This window comes from Lutjanus erythropterus, chromosome 6 (genome assembly GCF_056507025.1).
Source record: "Lutjanus erythropterus isolate fLutEry1 chromosome 6, fLutEry1.hap2, whole genome shotgun sequence".
Lineage (NCBI taxonomy): Eukaryota > Metazoa > Chordata > Actinopteri > Lutjaniformes > Lutjanidae > Lutjanus > Lutjanus erythropterus.
The window spans coordinates 33,119,031-33,136,092 of NC_139322.1; the positions used below are offsets into that span (position 1 = coordinate 33,119,031).

Here is a 17,062-nt window from a genome sequence, read left to right on the forward strand (position 1 = left end):
GCTGCCAAAAAATGAGCAATGAACTCATTGGCATTGCAGAGGATAAGCAATGTCTCTGGCAGGGAAAAAGATTGCAGTTTGGGCAAAAAATGTCCAAGCCTATTCAGGTATTGAGTTGAGAAATGAAAGGCTATCTGACAAATTCAAAAGTTGTCTGCTCTTCTGAATTGAAAATGACCAAAGTCGGCCCCGTTATCTACCTCGAGTTCAATTTGGTCTGAACTTGGCTCGGAGAAATCGCTTTTGAAAGAACACACACGGCACGGCGGGATTGAACATTCAGAGGAAATAACATTGAGGACGCGGTGGCGAAATAAAGTCAGGCCGTTCTTTAAAATGCACGGCGCGAGGCGGGCGAGGAGGCAGGTTTGAGAGGAGAAGCAGCATGAGTGACATTTAAGAGACACGCTGCGTGTCGAGGTGTGCTCGGGTACTCGGGTATACAAACACACACACACACACACACACGAACACACAAGGGGAGGCAGCGCTCTGGAACAGGTGCTGAGCGAGCCCTGCAGCAAGAATACATAATCCTCACACAAGCCCTCCCATCGAGAGCCCTTCTCCTTTTTAAATCCCCTTTTCACTGTTCATCATTAATTCATCTGTAACTCGCATGAAATTAGCCCTGTCGATCCCCGATTCGGAGGCACGCAATCCGATTAAAGGGGGCAGGGACAGGGGATGTAAAGAGCTCGACGGGGATATGAACTCTCAGTCCGACAGATTAAAAAAGAGCAAACAGGGAAGAGAAGGAGAGATGGGGAATGTTGGGGGTAAAAGGCGTTGGATTAACATGAAGTGAAGGGAGACAGAGGAAGCAGGAGGGTTCTGACAGAGTGGATAACAGAGGGGAAGAGAGCAGGCAGGTAAAACATCAAAAACCAGGGTCAGCTTCTCTCCCGGTTAGAACAGATCTCATGAAATTCTGAATAAAGACGTTTCACGCTGATTTATTGAGAAAGACACTAATGACTACTTTGGGTGTGCTGGCTCAAAAGAGTAGCTCAAAACACCATCAAAAGGAAAAAGGAGCCAGCCACACACCCAGCAATTAGGTCATCAAGTCTCCACAAAAGGACGTTATGAGACTTAGTTTTAAAAAAAAAACAAAAAAAACAGGGTTAGATGATTTGAAATAGAAGAAAAAGTGTAGTCAAGTTAAAACGAAATGAAAAGTACAAGGGCTTGGAACATTTTCTTTGAAGTACAAATCCATTATATTTTTATATTAAGAAATGTCTATTTTTAAACTTCCTACGACTGATAGATAAAAAATAACTTAAGTAATTTACATCCAGTTCACAAGTGCTTTAAACGGCTAGTCTGTAAGATTTAGAGGAATCTATTAGTGAGCTCACAGATTACAAACACCTCTCCTCACCCTCCCCTTCCAAGCCTGTAAGAGTCCCAAATAATGCGAAAAGGCCCTATCTACAGCCAGTTTGGTTTATCCGATCTGGGCTGCTGTACAAATGTGGCGGTTCAACATGGCAACCTCTGTGGAGAAGGACCCATCCCTTCTGTAGATATAACATCACTTTATGGGTAGGAGTTCCTCCAGCTCAAATTTCTTGAAATTTGGTGTCTCCCCAGGACCTGAACAAGCACAAACGAGTCAGAGATTAAAGTGGGAATGTCAATCGCAGATAGCAAGATAACGTTAGCCACTGCAGACAAGAATGTTAGCTAACTAGCAAAACACCAGTCCTCAGCTGACAGACACAATCGGCGACCCAATAGAACAGGTCCATGACCCCCTTTGTTTGCAACCCTCACCCTAACATTGATAATTAAATATTTAAATAAATAAAATATCTATTAATTATTAATATTACATTATTTTTTGGTTATATCTTGCATTTCCAATTAATTTAAGTTTTTCCACTTAAATCTTGTGGTATCCAGCTGTGTACTTTTGGCCTCCACCCTAATTCAATGGAGGTGAACGGTATTTGGTTTGTGGTGCTCAAAGCACTAAAAGATTTAATTTGGAAAATTAAATTGCACAGCAACATTTCTTCTCAGAAACCCAGAAAATGTGTCAACACTCTTTCTAGGGACATTTATTTGATAGATAGAAGTTTAAAGTTGGGTTAACGTTTGTTAGTTATTTGTTTTGCATGTCAGACACACAGGAAATTCATTTTATGTCTTTTGTTTTTTCTGGGAAAAATAGAGGACATAGTGGGTAGTTATCAGTGATATCCAGCATGGTTAGGGTTAGGATTAGGGTTAGGGCGCCGCCCCTGTAAGACCTCAAAGTTTAAGAAAAAACAGCTGCCACAGTTGTGAACACTCCACTTGATGGATCTGAGGAGCAACGAGTGCTCAGCACCGAAAATAATGACAATATTATGTATTCATAATTTTACACTCTGTCACCACCTTTCATTCGTAGCCCGTTTTTGAGCTCTTTACGCACCATGTCAAATTAAAAGAACCTTCTCTCTCATCTATCTTAACTTTCTCTGGCTGCTACGCAGGCTTTCTGCCTTCTCCCCTTTGATCATGGTGGTTTAACAAATAAAGTGTCAACCTGTCATGTTCATCAGCTGGTGTCATCATGCGAAAAATCAAAGACAACGCCTGACAAAGACAAGAATTAACCTCTTTAGTACCAGAAATACATTTCTCTACCAAAATATTTTCCCATACAGCCTTTTGATGGCGTTTTCAAGGTCTAATTTACAAACTTTTATCCTGGTGTTTGATCTTTAAAGGGGCACTCCACGCATTTTAAACATTAAGGTCAGCTTACTAGTCATGAGGAGTACTCCTCAGTCTGTGAAATAGTTGTGTAATGTCTTCTTAAGCTCTGGAGGATCTGAGAAAATAACCTCTGATGATGTCAGACACTATTGATTGTATTATGGGAAATGTAGGAACTAGCGTAGCCCTTTAAAATACAATGAAATAGTTACTTTAGTGAGCAAAATGGTTAAGACCGACCCAGTTTGGAGTAATTTTTCTCTGATACATGTCTCGGTTGTTGTTTTTTTAAGTTGAAACATAAGACATAATGAAAAATAAATCAGAAGAAGATTTTTCTGTTTGTTGGTTTATTTTTGCTTTGTTTTGTGTGGTTGCATTTTGAAAATAGTTGAGAATATAGTCGAAATGTGGACAATAAAGTCAATAAAGTGTTAGTGCCAGACATAAAAAAAAATCAGAAGAGGAAGGGTTTTTTTGTTTTGTTTTTGTTTTTTTGAGAATGAAGTAAAAATGTTAAGAATAAAGTCAAAATCCTGAGAATGAAGTCAAATAAAGTTGAAATGCTGAGAATAAAGTAAAAAAAAAAAAATTAATGTTTATAATAAAGTTGAAATGTTAAAAATATTGTTGAAATACCATTTTGATGAAAACTTTGTACTCCCTCATGGCCCTGATACTTTTCCGTACAGTTGGTTCTTAATGTGAGTGTATGAATGTTTCTGTAGGTAGCTGAGTCATCATCGTCTCACCCTCTGCCTCCGTCTCCCCTCAGGTGGTCTGGAGGAGCTGGCGGTGGCCCGTCGGTTGCCCAAGGCCTACAGCACCGGCTTTGTCGGCTGCATCAAGGACGTGGTGGTGGATGGCTTGGAGCTCCACCTGGTGGAGGACGCCTTAAACAGCCCCAAAATACTACAATGTTCCGCCGCCAAATAATTTGGCAGAGACAAAATATTGAGAAAAACAAGAAAAAAAAGAAACCCTCCCACCCACTCCCTCCATAGCGCCCATGTCTCCTGCTGTAATTATTTTCTATTTTTGTATACTTTTCATCGCTTTTTATATGGAAAGAAAATTAATATGTCATTTTAATTTTTGTTTTATATATTTTGTTCTTTTTTTTTTTTTTTAAATCTGCACCTCCGTTCACAGAACACACTTATCTTTTTTCTCTTCTGCTCTGGCCCTTCATCTTTTTTTTTTTTTTTTCCAAAAAGCAGGCATCTCTGTGAAAAAGAGATATTTTATTCTTGTCAGTTTTGTTGTTTTAAAACAAACGCCAACTTTAAAAAAAAAGAAAATCAACGCCTGCTTCTGTTTTCCTCTCTCATTACTTGAACACTGGTGGACCTCGCTGATGATCTCTGGTTACTGCCTTGTCTTGGTGCCATATCTATCGTCCACATTCCCCAAGCATGGCCTATACATCCATGAATATATAGACGTACATTCCCCCATGAGAGCTGGACACGGCGTTTGCTGTAGCTGCCTTGTGTGTAGCTCTTTGATGCTGCAGCCAGCTGGCGTCTCTACTCAAGAAACTCTGTATTCAGCCCCGGTAGCCCGCTGTATTTTCCTAATGGGACTTTTCAGATATCAGTCAAGCTGCTACAGTGAGAAAGTACACAGTCAAAAAACCACTCGATCAACCCCCATCTCAACAGCGCCGAAAGAAAAAAAAACAAACTCTCCACTCGATCTGAATCCCATCAGAGCCTTTAGTTTTGAAATATGACTCACTAACACTGCAAGCCGACATGACGGAGACGGAGAGAGCGCTGTGTTCCACAATGACTCGCATATCATTAGTCATAAGTCAAGACATGAATCATAGACATGAATAAATGTTATAAATATAGAGTATATAAATAATACCTGAGACTGTGAATATGTAAGATGGGTTCTCTTTGGAGAATTGTGCTTCTCATGTACTATTGTGCGTTCTGTTTTACAATCAGCAGATGAACTAATGATGACCACTATAAATGCATGCACTTCTGCAGTGTTGGTTTGAATCTGGTTTTTGTTTGTTTTTATTCACATTTTGTTAAAAAAAAAAAAAAAATCTAATTTGGAAAATGTCACTGTTTGGGGGTTTGTTTTTTGCAATGACTTTAAAAAGGTTCCATTTTTCTCTTATTTCCACTGATGTAATTTCAGAAAGCTCAGAGTAATGTTTTATATTTGTTCATTCCCTGTATCCTTTTTTTGTTACGTTTTGTTTTTGGTCTTTTTTTTTTTTTTATTTTTTCGTGGAAGCGGTTAGTTTTGCAGGACTTTGAACGGTGCATTAAGAGGGAAGAGTTGTTACCATATCTGACCTTAAGGAGGTGCTGAAAGCAAAGACTGAAGAAAAGGACAGACATAAAGGAGGCGAGGAGAGATCTTATCATGGGGGAGAGCTACCACTCTTGGGATTGTCCTGTCAGACAACAGTCAGTCGTCGACACAAACAAACAAACAAACAAAACGCTTAAAAAAACTCTGCCTGAGACTTAATTTCTTTTTCATATTTTGACCTAGGAGCATTCCTGGAGGAGTCTTTAATCGGCTGTTGAGAGAGAAAGAGCGAAAGAGAGACTGTGATGTTGTTGTGACCTTCTGAAGCCATAACAGCCGCAAAAATGGGGAAAAGGATGCATAATCCTACAGTACTTGCAAATTAACATAGTATCGCATGGGTTTGTATTACTAGTGCGAATTCTGTAACATTTCAGTGAACTGATGCAACGTGGAGTCGTCTATGCTGAAACACAATAAGCTGCGACGGCTGACTTAAAGACACTTGTTTTGATATGAGAACCTTGGCAATATTCTGAGACAAAATCATGCTTGTTCGTGGTTGAGTATCAAATGGTCTTGTACTATTTTTTTTTTCTTTTTCTTTCTTAAGTTCTTAATTATTTTCCTTCTTAAATCAACAACAACCTGTTTTTTGTACAGCCCTGCAATTTTTAAGTGTAAATTTAGCAAATGTGTGATCTGTGGAGGTTTATGTTTTTAGTAATATACACTGGAACCATGTCTGACTTGTCTGTTCGCCCACACGTAATATACTCATGTACATGGGGGAGGGACAGCCCTGAAGCTATAACTGAGTGTCCACACCAGACCAGGAAACCTGTTTAAATTCCAGCACTCACTCTGTTAACCTTAGACTGGTCTTATTTTACCACACTGTTCTCTGAATTTGATCCAGTCAGGTGATAAAGGAGACTTCCGGTGTAATGTAAGAACAGTAAAGACAGTCGCAGCCTATGTATTGGGTGGAAACTTATGAATTGCCTTAAAAACTGGTCGCCTCCACTCTGAGCAGGTGACAAAGACGTCATCCATATAACCGTTTCCTTACTTTAGCCAGTGTATTAGCCTCATCCCCATAATGTAAATGAGTAATACATAATAATAATGATAATTATATTAGTAATAATGCTCATACACTCAAAAAAAAAATCCCCAGGGGGCCCTCTGCAAACATCCCCTCTGGCTTTTTACAAAAAAATCTTCTATTTACTGTTTTTGGAATCTATTTTCTGTTCCTTATTTATGTCTACATGTGGATTACCCTCCATGTCTGGCCTCTGTAAACTACTGTCTGACTGCGCCGCAAACCTCCTCAAAGGGCAGTGCACCGAGTAAGAGTGGCATGACCTGAACATTACTAACTTTATGACCTTTGTCTTGTGTTCCTACCACCATGAAATAAAATGTCAACCAAATGGAGCCCGTTTTCCTTGTCAGACATCTTGATTTTTGTCACCATATGGAGTCGATTGGAGTTGCATTTCGATGACAATTTAAATGACCAGTGTGTAGGATTTAGTTGCGAGCTTGCAGATTTGCAACCAGCTCGCCTCACATATAGGAAACTCATAAAATGTGAAAGGCCATATCAAGAGCCAGTGTTTGGTTTTCCCCTTCCCTGGTTACTGTAAAAACCCTCTGTAGAAATAAAGGGCTCATTTTAAGGTAACAAATATGCAGCGTATTCTATTCCTGCCATATTCTGCCAATAAATACCCCTAAATCTTACACGCTGGACTTTTAACTTCCTTACCCTGCCTGTGGCATTCAAGACATAAATCTGTAAAATCAGGTCACGAGTAAATATATGTTTATATTTACCAGTGTGTAGGATTTAGTGGCATCTTGCGGTGAGCTTGTAGATCACAACCAACTGAATACCACTTGCCTCACCCTCCCCTTCCAGGTGTGTTGGAGCCATGAAACTCTCAAACAGTGCACAAACAGTTGCCAATTCATTACCATGGCCGTTAGTGAAAAAATACTTTGACTGGGTGGAAATTTCACAATTTGTTTTTGTCTTTGATTAATTGATTGATTGATTGATTTAATCAGTCAGTTGCATCCAACAAAGGAAGGACCAGGTGGACAAACTAATAAACCTAACACTGAACATAAAACGCTTAGAGCTGCAACGATTGATCCATTATTGATTGCCTATTACAGTAATATGTATCTATATTTGATAATCGATTAATCGTTCTGAGTCATTTTTTAATTTAAAACATTCTCAGATTTCAGCTTCTTAAATGTCAATATTTGATGATTTCTTTACTCCTCTCTGACAGTAAACTGAGTATTTTCAGTCGTGGACAAAAGAAGACATTTGAGGACGTCATCTTGGACTTTGATCCCCATTTTTCACATCATGAACCAAACAACTAATTGATTAATTGAGAAAATAATCAAAAATAATACGTTGTAGCCCTTAAAACACTAGAAATCAGGTTACATTACTTTAATACTGCAAAACTTGGATTACGTTACTGACTATATTTTGTAACAGGTTTTAACAATAAGCAACCATATCCGAAGACATTACAAAAAGAAACCCTCCCAACTTGAGTGAAGTATTGACTCATACTACAGTGCCAAAGTTGAACATTAAAGTTTTTTCTTGACGTCAGAAATTATCGTTGGAAAAAATTGCAAGTTTTTTCCAGAGTTTTCACCCCGTTGTGGAAAATATAGACTGAAAACCAGAGTTCAGACTAAGGTGACCAGGTGTCACACTTGATGTGAGACTGAAGCATTTTTATCTCTTGTCCCACGTCCCACAAATCAAAAACACAGTTTTTAATTGGCTTTAGTTTTCAAAAATCAAACCACTGCGGAGAAGACTTTTTTTTTAATGTAAATCAAAATGCGTACACATGACCCAAGTGTAGGTTAACCTATCACTGTTTTGCCGCCCTACACCCTACGGGAAAAACTGAGTCACCACAAAGTCACAGAACTACGCAGATTTAGGCGGAATATGAGGGAAACCACCACAATGAAAGGCACCAAGCAGGACTGAGAAATGACTTTTCTATTGTCTATTGTGGGGAAAATATTGAGAGGTTATGAGCTAAGGGCCAGAATAAAAATGTTCATTTTGTTTATATCAATATTTTAGACTCCCTCTCAGCATTGGTAATATGTCTCCCATAGTTCCACACAATCACACTCTTTGTTCCACATTAGGTTTGTTGGGATCTGGTCACCCTTGTTCAGACCTTGAGATTCTGCTGAAAGGTTCATCAGTGGATTTTGAGTTAAGAAGTTGCTGTGATTTTGTTGGACATCAGTGGAGCTCTGTGGAACAAGATCATAAACAATAGCAGGCTTTGGATACACAGACAATATTTGTTAGTAGGATCAATTTATTGTTGGATTTAGTTCATAGGATTAGTTTACAGACAGACAAATATTGAATATTGTCAGCTTTATTCTGTTAGTGACACACTGCTACATCTGATGCATGAAATCATGGAGATTCTTGAGTGATGGGAAAAGTAGCCTGACAACATCATTTTTTAAAGCTTTAATTAGATTTTAATGTCAGTGACGTAAAACCTAAACACTACTGACTGGTCCTTAACAGAGGGGTTAGACCAGGGTTCAGCAACCTGCAGCTCCAGAGCTGCATTCTGCTCTTTTGCCCCTTTCCACTGGCTGCCTGTGGCTTTGACAAGAAAAATTATGAAAATGACATTCTAATTTTCATTTATGGTTGTTGTAGACCTAAACTGATTTTTATATTCTCCAGTTGTACAAATGTGTAGCCTATACACTGATAAGAAGAACTGTTTCAACAACTAAAATGTTGTGAAGAATGAGCCTTATAGCTATAGATGCAAAATCCAAAAAACAGTCCTAGAGGAAAATAGAGACTTTAATAGTTGTGGCTCAAGATAGATTTTTTCTTTTCTTTTATTTGGCAAAAATGGCTCTTTTGAGAGTTAGCCCATCTCTGCTGAAAAACGCTTTGCTGTCATATAGTCTATTGTGCAGACTTGTTTAAGTGTCTGAGTCCTTTGAGATCATGTCAGCAAAAGCGCTTTCCTTCAATTTACTGATGTCATTTTTCTAGCAGTACAAATATACATTGTATCTTCTGTCTTTATCCAGTCTGAGGTGGTTTTCCGAGTAAAAACAACACAGAATCCATTACTTTTTTAGTCGCCTCTTTTATAACTTGCCAAAATCCCTGCAGTGCTGGACAGTCCCAGAAGTTCTGTGAATGATCCCCGCATTTCTTCCAACATAAAGATAAAACTGAATCTGTATAAAAACGATCATTGAAGTCCAGAAAAATCTCTCTTTTATCTTTCATGATTTTAACACAAGGTTCTCCTTTTCTGGAACTTTCAGCCACTTCTCATGGTCTCCATCAGTGGGTGGAGATTGTTCAGTTGTGATTGAAAGGTCTCGGTTTATGTCATCATGTGACCTACAACGCCATAGACCATTGTTGTCCAGAGACAAGAAAGGTTTGTGCTCTCCCCCTCCATATATGAGGGGGAGAGACACATGTTATTATGTACAAAAAGCTCCATAACGAATATCTGTCTGCTGATGATCATAAAATGTGGCTAAAAGGTCCTGGAAAAAGCTAGTAAGTGGAACTTTTGTTAAAGGCCAGTGTGGCATGTAGCATTGAGCTTGCAGACTTTACAAACCTTTTTGCCTCACCCTTCCCTTCCAGGCAGACCTCCCCTTCTGATTTGCAGCCATGGAAAGAGTACTGAAAATCTGTGCTTGAGTACAAGTACTGTTACATTGCTAAAGTATGACTTAATTACAGGAAAAAGTACTGGTGTTAGAAATATACTTAACTAAAAGTACAAAGTATTCATCGCAAATTCTAATCAGAGTATTACTTACTTTTAACCGCTGGTGTTCTTGTCACCTCTCCAAACAAGGGTTGCACATTTTGTCTTTTTTCTTTAACCAATAGTTGAAATCAATCAATAATTTATAATTTGTTCTTTTTCTGTCTTTTTTTCTCATTTTTAGTCTAAATTTAATTGTTCTTATTTAACAAATGGCTCTGCCAGACAAAACAATGTCAAATAAGGTGCAATTATAGCTGTGTCTATTGATTAAATATCCATGGATACATTTTTAATTGGTTAAATTCATAACAACAATTAAATGATTAATAATTCATCACTAACATCCTCACTCCAAATGTGTGCTGTCGCAGTGTTTTGTTTTTCATTTGTATGTTCTGGTTTTCATTGGTCCATTTGTGATCAGATCACCTGATTCACTACTAAAATGCAGATGAAAGGTTTGGATATTCAAATTGTACTCAGTACTCAACTATGATTTTAAAAGTAACTAAGCAGATTACATCTTGTAATGCATACTTAAGTACAAGCAAAAATAAAGACTTGACTTATAAGAGTAGAAGTATCCCAACAAACTACTAAATTACAGTAATTTGAGTATTTGTAATAATTCTACCCCTGCTGATTGGCTAGTCCTCGTTGCCTTTGTTGGTTTGGGTCATTTAAGTTGTGTAGGTTTAGGAATGAGGAGTGAGACTGGTCAGGGTTAGGGGCAGTGGTGCCCAATCTTTTTCTGGCATGACCCCCTTTAGATGCTAAAAAACTGGCAGGGCTCTAATTAGTAATTCAATAAAGTTATTATTAATACTTGTTTATTAACTGGCCCCTAAAATATGAAGATGAAATATTTACAAGTGAAAAAGAATAATAAAGAATAAAATAATACAACAGAATGATAAAGAAATAAAATAAAGAAATAAAGGAGAATAAAATATTACTAAAATTTAAAAAATATATAAAGAAACTCAGATATGTGATATCTGATGTTTGCTTTATTTAAATTCTTCATGAAGAAATGTACTGACGTTTTATTCATTTTCAGTGAATGAGTTCATGAACTTTCTATGAATTATAAACATTTTCTTATCCAGTTTTCTTTTCTTTTCATTTCTTCATAATGTCTCTGTAAAGCTGCTGATATTGAGTTTGTCACAAAGGCCTTTTTAAGCAGCGTCCACATTTCAAAGTGTCCTGTCCCAGATTATCAAGCAGATTTCTTTAATTCATTTACTTCATTCTTAATTTTCATATTGATTTTAGGTTGCCAACTTTACAGCTGGTCAATAAAAACTAGCCTTTTGGCTAATTCAGGTATATTTATAGTAATGTTTAATAATATTTTCTGTCCCCGGAAAATTAATGAATTTTAAAGAATGAAGCCCACACCTCTGTCACCTGTCCATCCTGACAACCAATCACTGACCGTTTTTCAAGTAGTCCACGTCTCTTCCTTTATAATGGAGGTAAAAGGGAAGTGATGGTGTCTGAAAGACAGCGTGGGAAAAACGTCACGTGAGTCCTCTGAAAAGACCAAATATATCCGGAATCAGCTGATCAATAATCTCCCTTCATGGCAGGTGAGTTGGCAAAGCCAGATCTTCATTTCCCCTTTTTTCGGTTTATTTTCTTCTTTCACAAACTTTTGGTGTTTGATTTTCTGTGTGATCATGAACCAAACAACTGACACCTGTCCTCAGATCTCTAATTAACTGTGTTGGAGAGTTGATTTACTCTTTTTACTCTTGAACCACTAAAACTTTCCCTCAGATCCTAATTTGATTTGTTTCGGTGAAGAGTTTTTACTCGGGCCAAATTTTGAGATCCTGAACTGAACAAACTGAGTTCTTTTTGCTGTTTATTGCTGAAGACCTGAAAAGTTGTGATTTTATGTTGAACTCTGAAGAGTTTCAGGGAATATTTATTTTGGACTTGATAGAAAATGACTTTCTCTCTCTTTTCTCTTCTGTCTCTCTGGTTAAATGTGTTTTTTTTCATTGTCCCGTCAATACACTGATTTTTACTGAACTGACTTGTGCTGCGTTGTCACCCTGATTATTTGTGTGTTGTTGTTCTGGTGGTTCATTTTTATGAAAAGTGGGTTTATGACAGAATGTATTCATGCATCCATGTGGGGGAATGACCTTTAAAATTTCAGACAGTAAATTGTGAGATGAACTCTGGCTGCACCATAATAACAATGATGAAGTATTTTGCTGTCAGTCAGTGCATCATCATTAATGAATGACAGCTACTCAAACTACCATGATCTAAACCTCTTTCATAGATTAGGCTTCATTCAACAGTTTTACCCACAGTTTTAAATGTAGTTACCCACATCCATCTTTTTACACAAGTTTTCTTATCATTCCAGTCTACTGACCTACATTTTCTGTTCTTTCAGATGATCGGTGCTGCAGACTGTCGTCACTAACATGGAATCGAACGGTTCACTCCAGAATCTTTCAGGCCTCTTGGTTCTTTCACCAGCTGTCACAGGTAGGGCATTTTTAATACTATGAAACATAAGGTTATGAGGGTTAAAGATGTATGTATATACACACATACACACACACACACACACACACACACACACTTACCTGAAAAGTGAATATTCACCTAACAAAAATGGCAGCACTGTTGGGAGTAATTTACAACCTGCAAGGTGCCTCTGACAGAGATAAACATGCAGTTATTTTCATGTTAGCATGTAATGTTGATTATATATGTTACATTTATAATATGTTGTCTTTGATAATTGTGACTAATGTTAGTTAGAACAAGAATGGCTACAGATATATGTGAAGTAGATACAAATAGGAAACTATTAATGTGAAGCTCCTGTGTGAACTACATTTCACAAGACGAGCGCCCGGCCTTCACCGCGATGTGAATGTTGGGGGGCGTGACCTGCTGTGTGACGTCTCGCTGCGAAACAGGAAATTGTAACTTTAGCACAGATGACTGGGCCGCTTGTGAAATTACAACTGCAGACTGGAGTTGTCCTTAAAGTAAATTTCACCTCACCTCATCTCAACCGCAGCTTCTCTGTAAAAGTGAGGTAAACAAACATGCAAAGGAGAGGACAGAGAAGTTAGTGCGACTACACAGCAAAACATGGTAGAGGAGTATTAACATAATTTCGGTCGTTTTATTTTGCTGTGAAAATCACGGAAGTGCTGCACTTGGGTGTTATAAGGTTAAGGAAAAAGTGGCACCATGAAGAGCCTGTCGGTGTCATGGCGGCCGTTAATATTCTTTTCTTGCTGACGTTGGAAGCCTAAAGCCCAAAAAAAATTATTTATTTTGTCATGCTGACTATCCTCCCAGTAGGATGTTGTACATGATGGCTTGCCCCTTGATTTTGATTTTGATTTGATGAGTAAATAATTTTATGCTGTCTTGTAGGAATTCAATGCCAGGTTTATGTCCTTGATAGTTAGGGATAACTTAGCTTATCCATTATATCGCCAACAACACTGCTGCAACGTGACTAACAAGGATAAAAATGTACAACCCGGGACTTTGAACGTTTTATGTAAATTCCTCACCTTTTGACAAACTCAAGGTTCAAAACAAAAAAAAAGGTCAGCGACTACATTGGTGTGGATCTGATGAGAAACTGGGTGGAGGGTTGGGGATGAAGGGTGTTCAGTTCACAGTATTATCTTATGTAGCTGGTTATCTGACCAGTACTGTCAACAAAGAGTACAGTGTGTTTATAGATACATAAAGTATTTATGAATTTTGCACACTCAAGTAAACAAGTTAGTCTAACTAGTGTGCACTCAGAATTAAATTAGTTTAAGTATTGTGGACTCAAAGTAAACAAGTTATTTTTACTTTAAAATCTCAACTTTACTTTGCATGACTGTTTCGAGTACACCCGACTTATTAGATTTTACAGTGCAGGCAATTTAAAGCATCATCATAGGGTCTGAATAAACTTTCAGTCATAATGTTCTGTGTTCATGTTGTTCCCCATCTTCACTGTCCTTTCCATACAGACCTCCAGTCTGTGGTGCTGCTGGGTCCATGCCATCCTAACTTAGGAGTCCTAACTTAGGACACTTTCGTAATAGCTAAATTTCTATCCTAAGATAAGAATGGATGTTTTCCAAAGTGCAGTTAATACCAAAAATCCTAAGTGTCCTCCTAAACAAACATAAGATAGGAGTTCAGACTTAAGAAGTTTATATAATGAGGCCCCTGGGTTACTGTAGAAACATGTCGATGCAGCATAGCGAGCTCCACAGAGGAGGAGGACCCAAACCTTCTGTAGATATGAAGGACTCATTCTCTAACGAAAATTATACACTACTGAAAACATACTTCTGAATATTAGACTACATTTCTGCAGTGTTCTGCCAATAAATCCTCAAACCTTTTTGCTGAATGGAGACTCTTGATTACAGACCAGAACTTCAAACATATTGTACTCATATCTTTTTTCTTTGTCCTGGAACAGTTCAATACTAATAAAGAATAAAAGGATTTGATTCAAGTCCAAATCAGTGATGGTGATACACTGTCATCCTACTTCTGTAGGTAATGAAAGAGCTAATGGAAGGGAAGAGAGCCCACCTAGGGGGATTTTTATTGCTATATATTTCAGGTTCAGATCAGTTGAAATTGCAATATACAATTTGATGTGAAGTATCTTATGAATTCACAGCGTCAGTCTTGTACTCATTTTGAGTTTCCGGGCACCTGCATATATTGAAGCAATCACAAGTTCCGACTTCAATCTGTGGCGTGTCTTAATGAGAGGTTCCTGCTCACATTTTGATCGAAACGTCCAAGACAAAAAAGTGTTTTTTTTGCAAATCAAAAGCAATTTGAGTCGGCGTGCTCATGCACACATCAGTAAACAAGCATTCCCAGCTACATAGATATTTACTTCTTATAATTCAAATCACCTTCAGCAATCTCTGGTGCCCCTCCGCTAATTGAAAGCCTGGAATTCAACAGAAAACAGCGACTGCTGCACAGCTTCATACATCATTCAGTACATCCCAAATCTGTCTTGAGCGTTTTCATTAAGCCCGAGATTTAATGAGTTGAATTTATTCCTCGCTAATGACAGCGAAGGACACTGCGTCTTGTGTTGCGTTAATTAAAACTCTGTGAAATGGTGTAGATGAAATAGTTTCACCCAGCGAGGGATCCTTCTGGGGAAAAGATCGTTTTCAAGTTAATATGTGTAAGTAGTTTGATTAAAGGGTTTTCCAGGAATTAAAATCAAAACAAAATATCCATATACAGGGGCAAATAATGAAACAGAGGATCGCTGCTTTGGTGACGCCCACGGGAGCTGAAAGGGTTGAGACGGTTCAGGGTGAAATATGATTTTCAGAGGACACCGAACTACACAGACGGCTAATTTTGATTCATGTGCTGAGAAAAGCTTTGATAGAAGCTGCAGAAGAAGAGAAGAGCTCAGAGGCAACCAGAACATTTTAAGAAGTGTGTTTTTGTTTTTTTTTTAAAACACGTGTTGGGGAGAGCAGTTTGTTCAAAGGTCAAAGTGGATTTATGAATTATGCAACAAACTCAGGCCCTCTCTGGATGAAATTTCATCAGATCTTCCTGGAGTCCACAACATTGTCAGTGAAACTGTTCTTAGAAAATCACTGAATGATTTTCTAAGAACATTTTTTAAAAATGTTCCACAGCTACATCCCTAAATTTAAAACGTCTCACCCTTACCACGCTATATTTCACACCCTTTTGTGAAATAAAGTTCTTCTCTCTCTCTCACAGCGTTTTATGTTCACATGATAATAAAAGTTCTTTCTCTGTGACGAGGCTCCAGCTGTCCAGCTGCATCACTCTCAGTATAAGTCCTCTTTGTTTCCCTTTCCAGATTTTTTTCAAACTCTGGACAGCCAGATTTGCAAGTCTCAAGGCAAAAGGGGTCAAAGGCCACACGCCTATAGAAGCAGCCACCTCAGGGTAGATGGGACATCCTGGTTTCCAATCCCCTGGGTGGGAAACTGGGCTTTGTGCTGTTGAGTCTTTTTGTCCCTGCTAGACTCAACAGGACGTGAGTCTGCATGGTGATAAAAAACAAAAGTGAATGTCTCAGTCCAGGAACTTGGTCATACCTTTCCATCCCTAACTTAACCACTGCTATGCTTTTACGAAACATGTATTATTAAGCAAACCATACTATATTTGTTTTAGAAATTTCTAAGTATTTTTTCTTCTCTTCCTGGCATTCATCTTTTCTCCCCATTCATTTCTGCATGGTGTGAAAATCATGTGTGGGGGAGATGGTTGACAGTTTTTGTCTGAGCTTCAGTAACTCAGTGGTTGTTCGATGGAAGGTACCCTTCATTGTCTGCTACAAATAAAACTCACTTGGACATTTACTACTTCAATCACAGATTATTTGAGTTGAGGTCAAATACAAACAGCCCTGTTGTTACCACCTTCCCAACTGCTGGGGTGAGTTGTAACACTAATGTGCTGATTTAAGATCCACACTATCTAATTTATGAAAGAGAAGAGAAGAGAAAGAATAAAGAGTTTTGAATAGACTAAATTATTTACAGTGTTTGTGTGAACTGAATGTGCATGTGTCACATCAGGGTTCAGTCCTGGTCACATGTACACCCTTGACTCACACATCTTTTTGCCTTGGGTTTTTCAAAGTGTTATATGCAGAAATTCTCATCATTTTAATGAACTGTTAAACAAACCCAACTCCAAGCAGCTATTACAAGGCTAACTGTTTTAGTAAATGGGCTTGAATGTAGCATGAATGCAAGAAACTGCCACTGTAGATCACGTATGTAGGTCAAACCACTGTATCTACAATGAATGCTCTGCAAAAATAATCTTGATTTAAAAAAAAAAAAAAGTCCACAATGTTGCCCAGAGAGACACGCCACTTTTCAGCATTACAACTAACCCGGTGTTACAACACTCCACAGTTTCCCCTACTTTATCAGCTGGGAAGCTTCTAAGTTTCAATTAACTTTTGTATTATCGATCTGAGCTTGCAAAGTCACCAGTAACTAAAACTATCAAGTTAATTGCCTCTAAAATGTAATGGAATACTCAAAAGACAAGTACCTCAAAACTGTACTTAAGAACAATACTTGGGGAGGTAAATGTAGCCTGCTTAGTTATTTTCCACTGCTGCTGCTGACTGATTTTCTTTCTGTTATAAAAATGTGTGGCTGTCTGGAAGAGCTGGAAAA

At 38.1% G+C, this 17,062-nt stretch overlaps 1 protein-coding gene across 11 annotated transcripts in view; it reads left to right on the forward strand.

Moving 5' to 3' along the window:
• Positions 1–6,438, forward strand: part of agrn (agrin) — a 348,754-nt gene extending 342,316 nt beyond the window's left edge. For all 11 annotated transcript variants that reach the window (XM_084721694.1, XM_084721698.1, XM_084721695.1 and 8 more), the window contains one exon: positions 3,491–6,438. In XM_084721694.1, coding sequence (XP_084577820.1) covers positions 3,491–3,651 — 161 coding nt within the window. In that variant the 3' untranslated portion in view covers positions 3,652–6,438. The remainder of the gene's footprint in view (positions 1–3,490) is intronic.
• Positions 6,439–17,062: the final 10,624 nt, after the last annotated feature.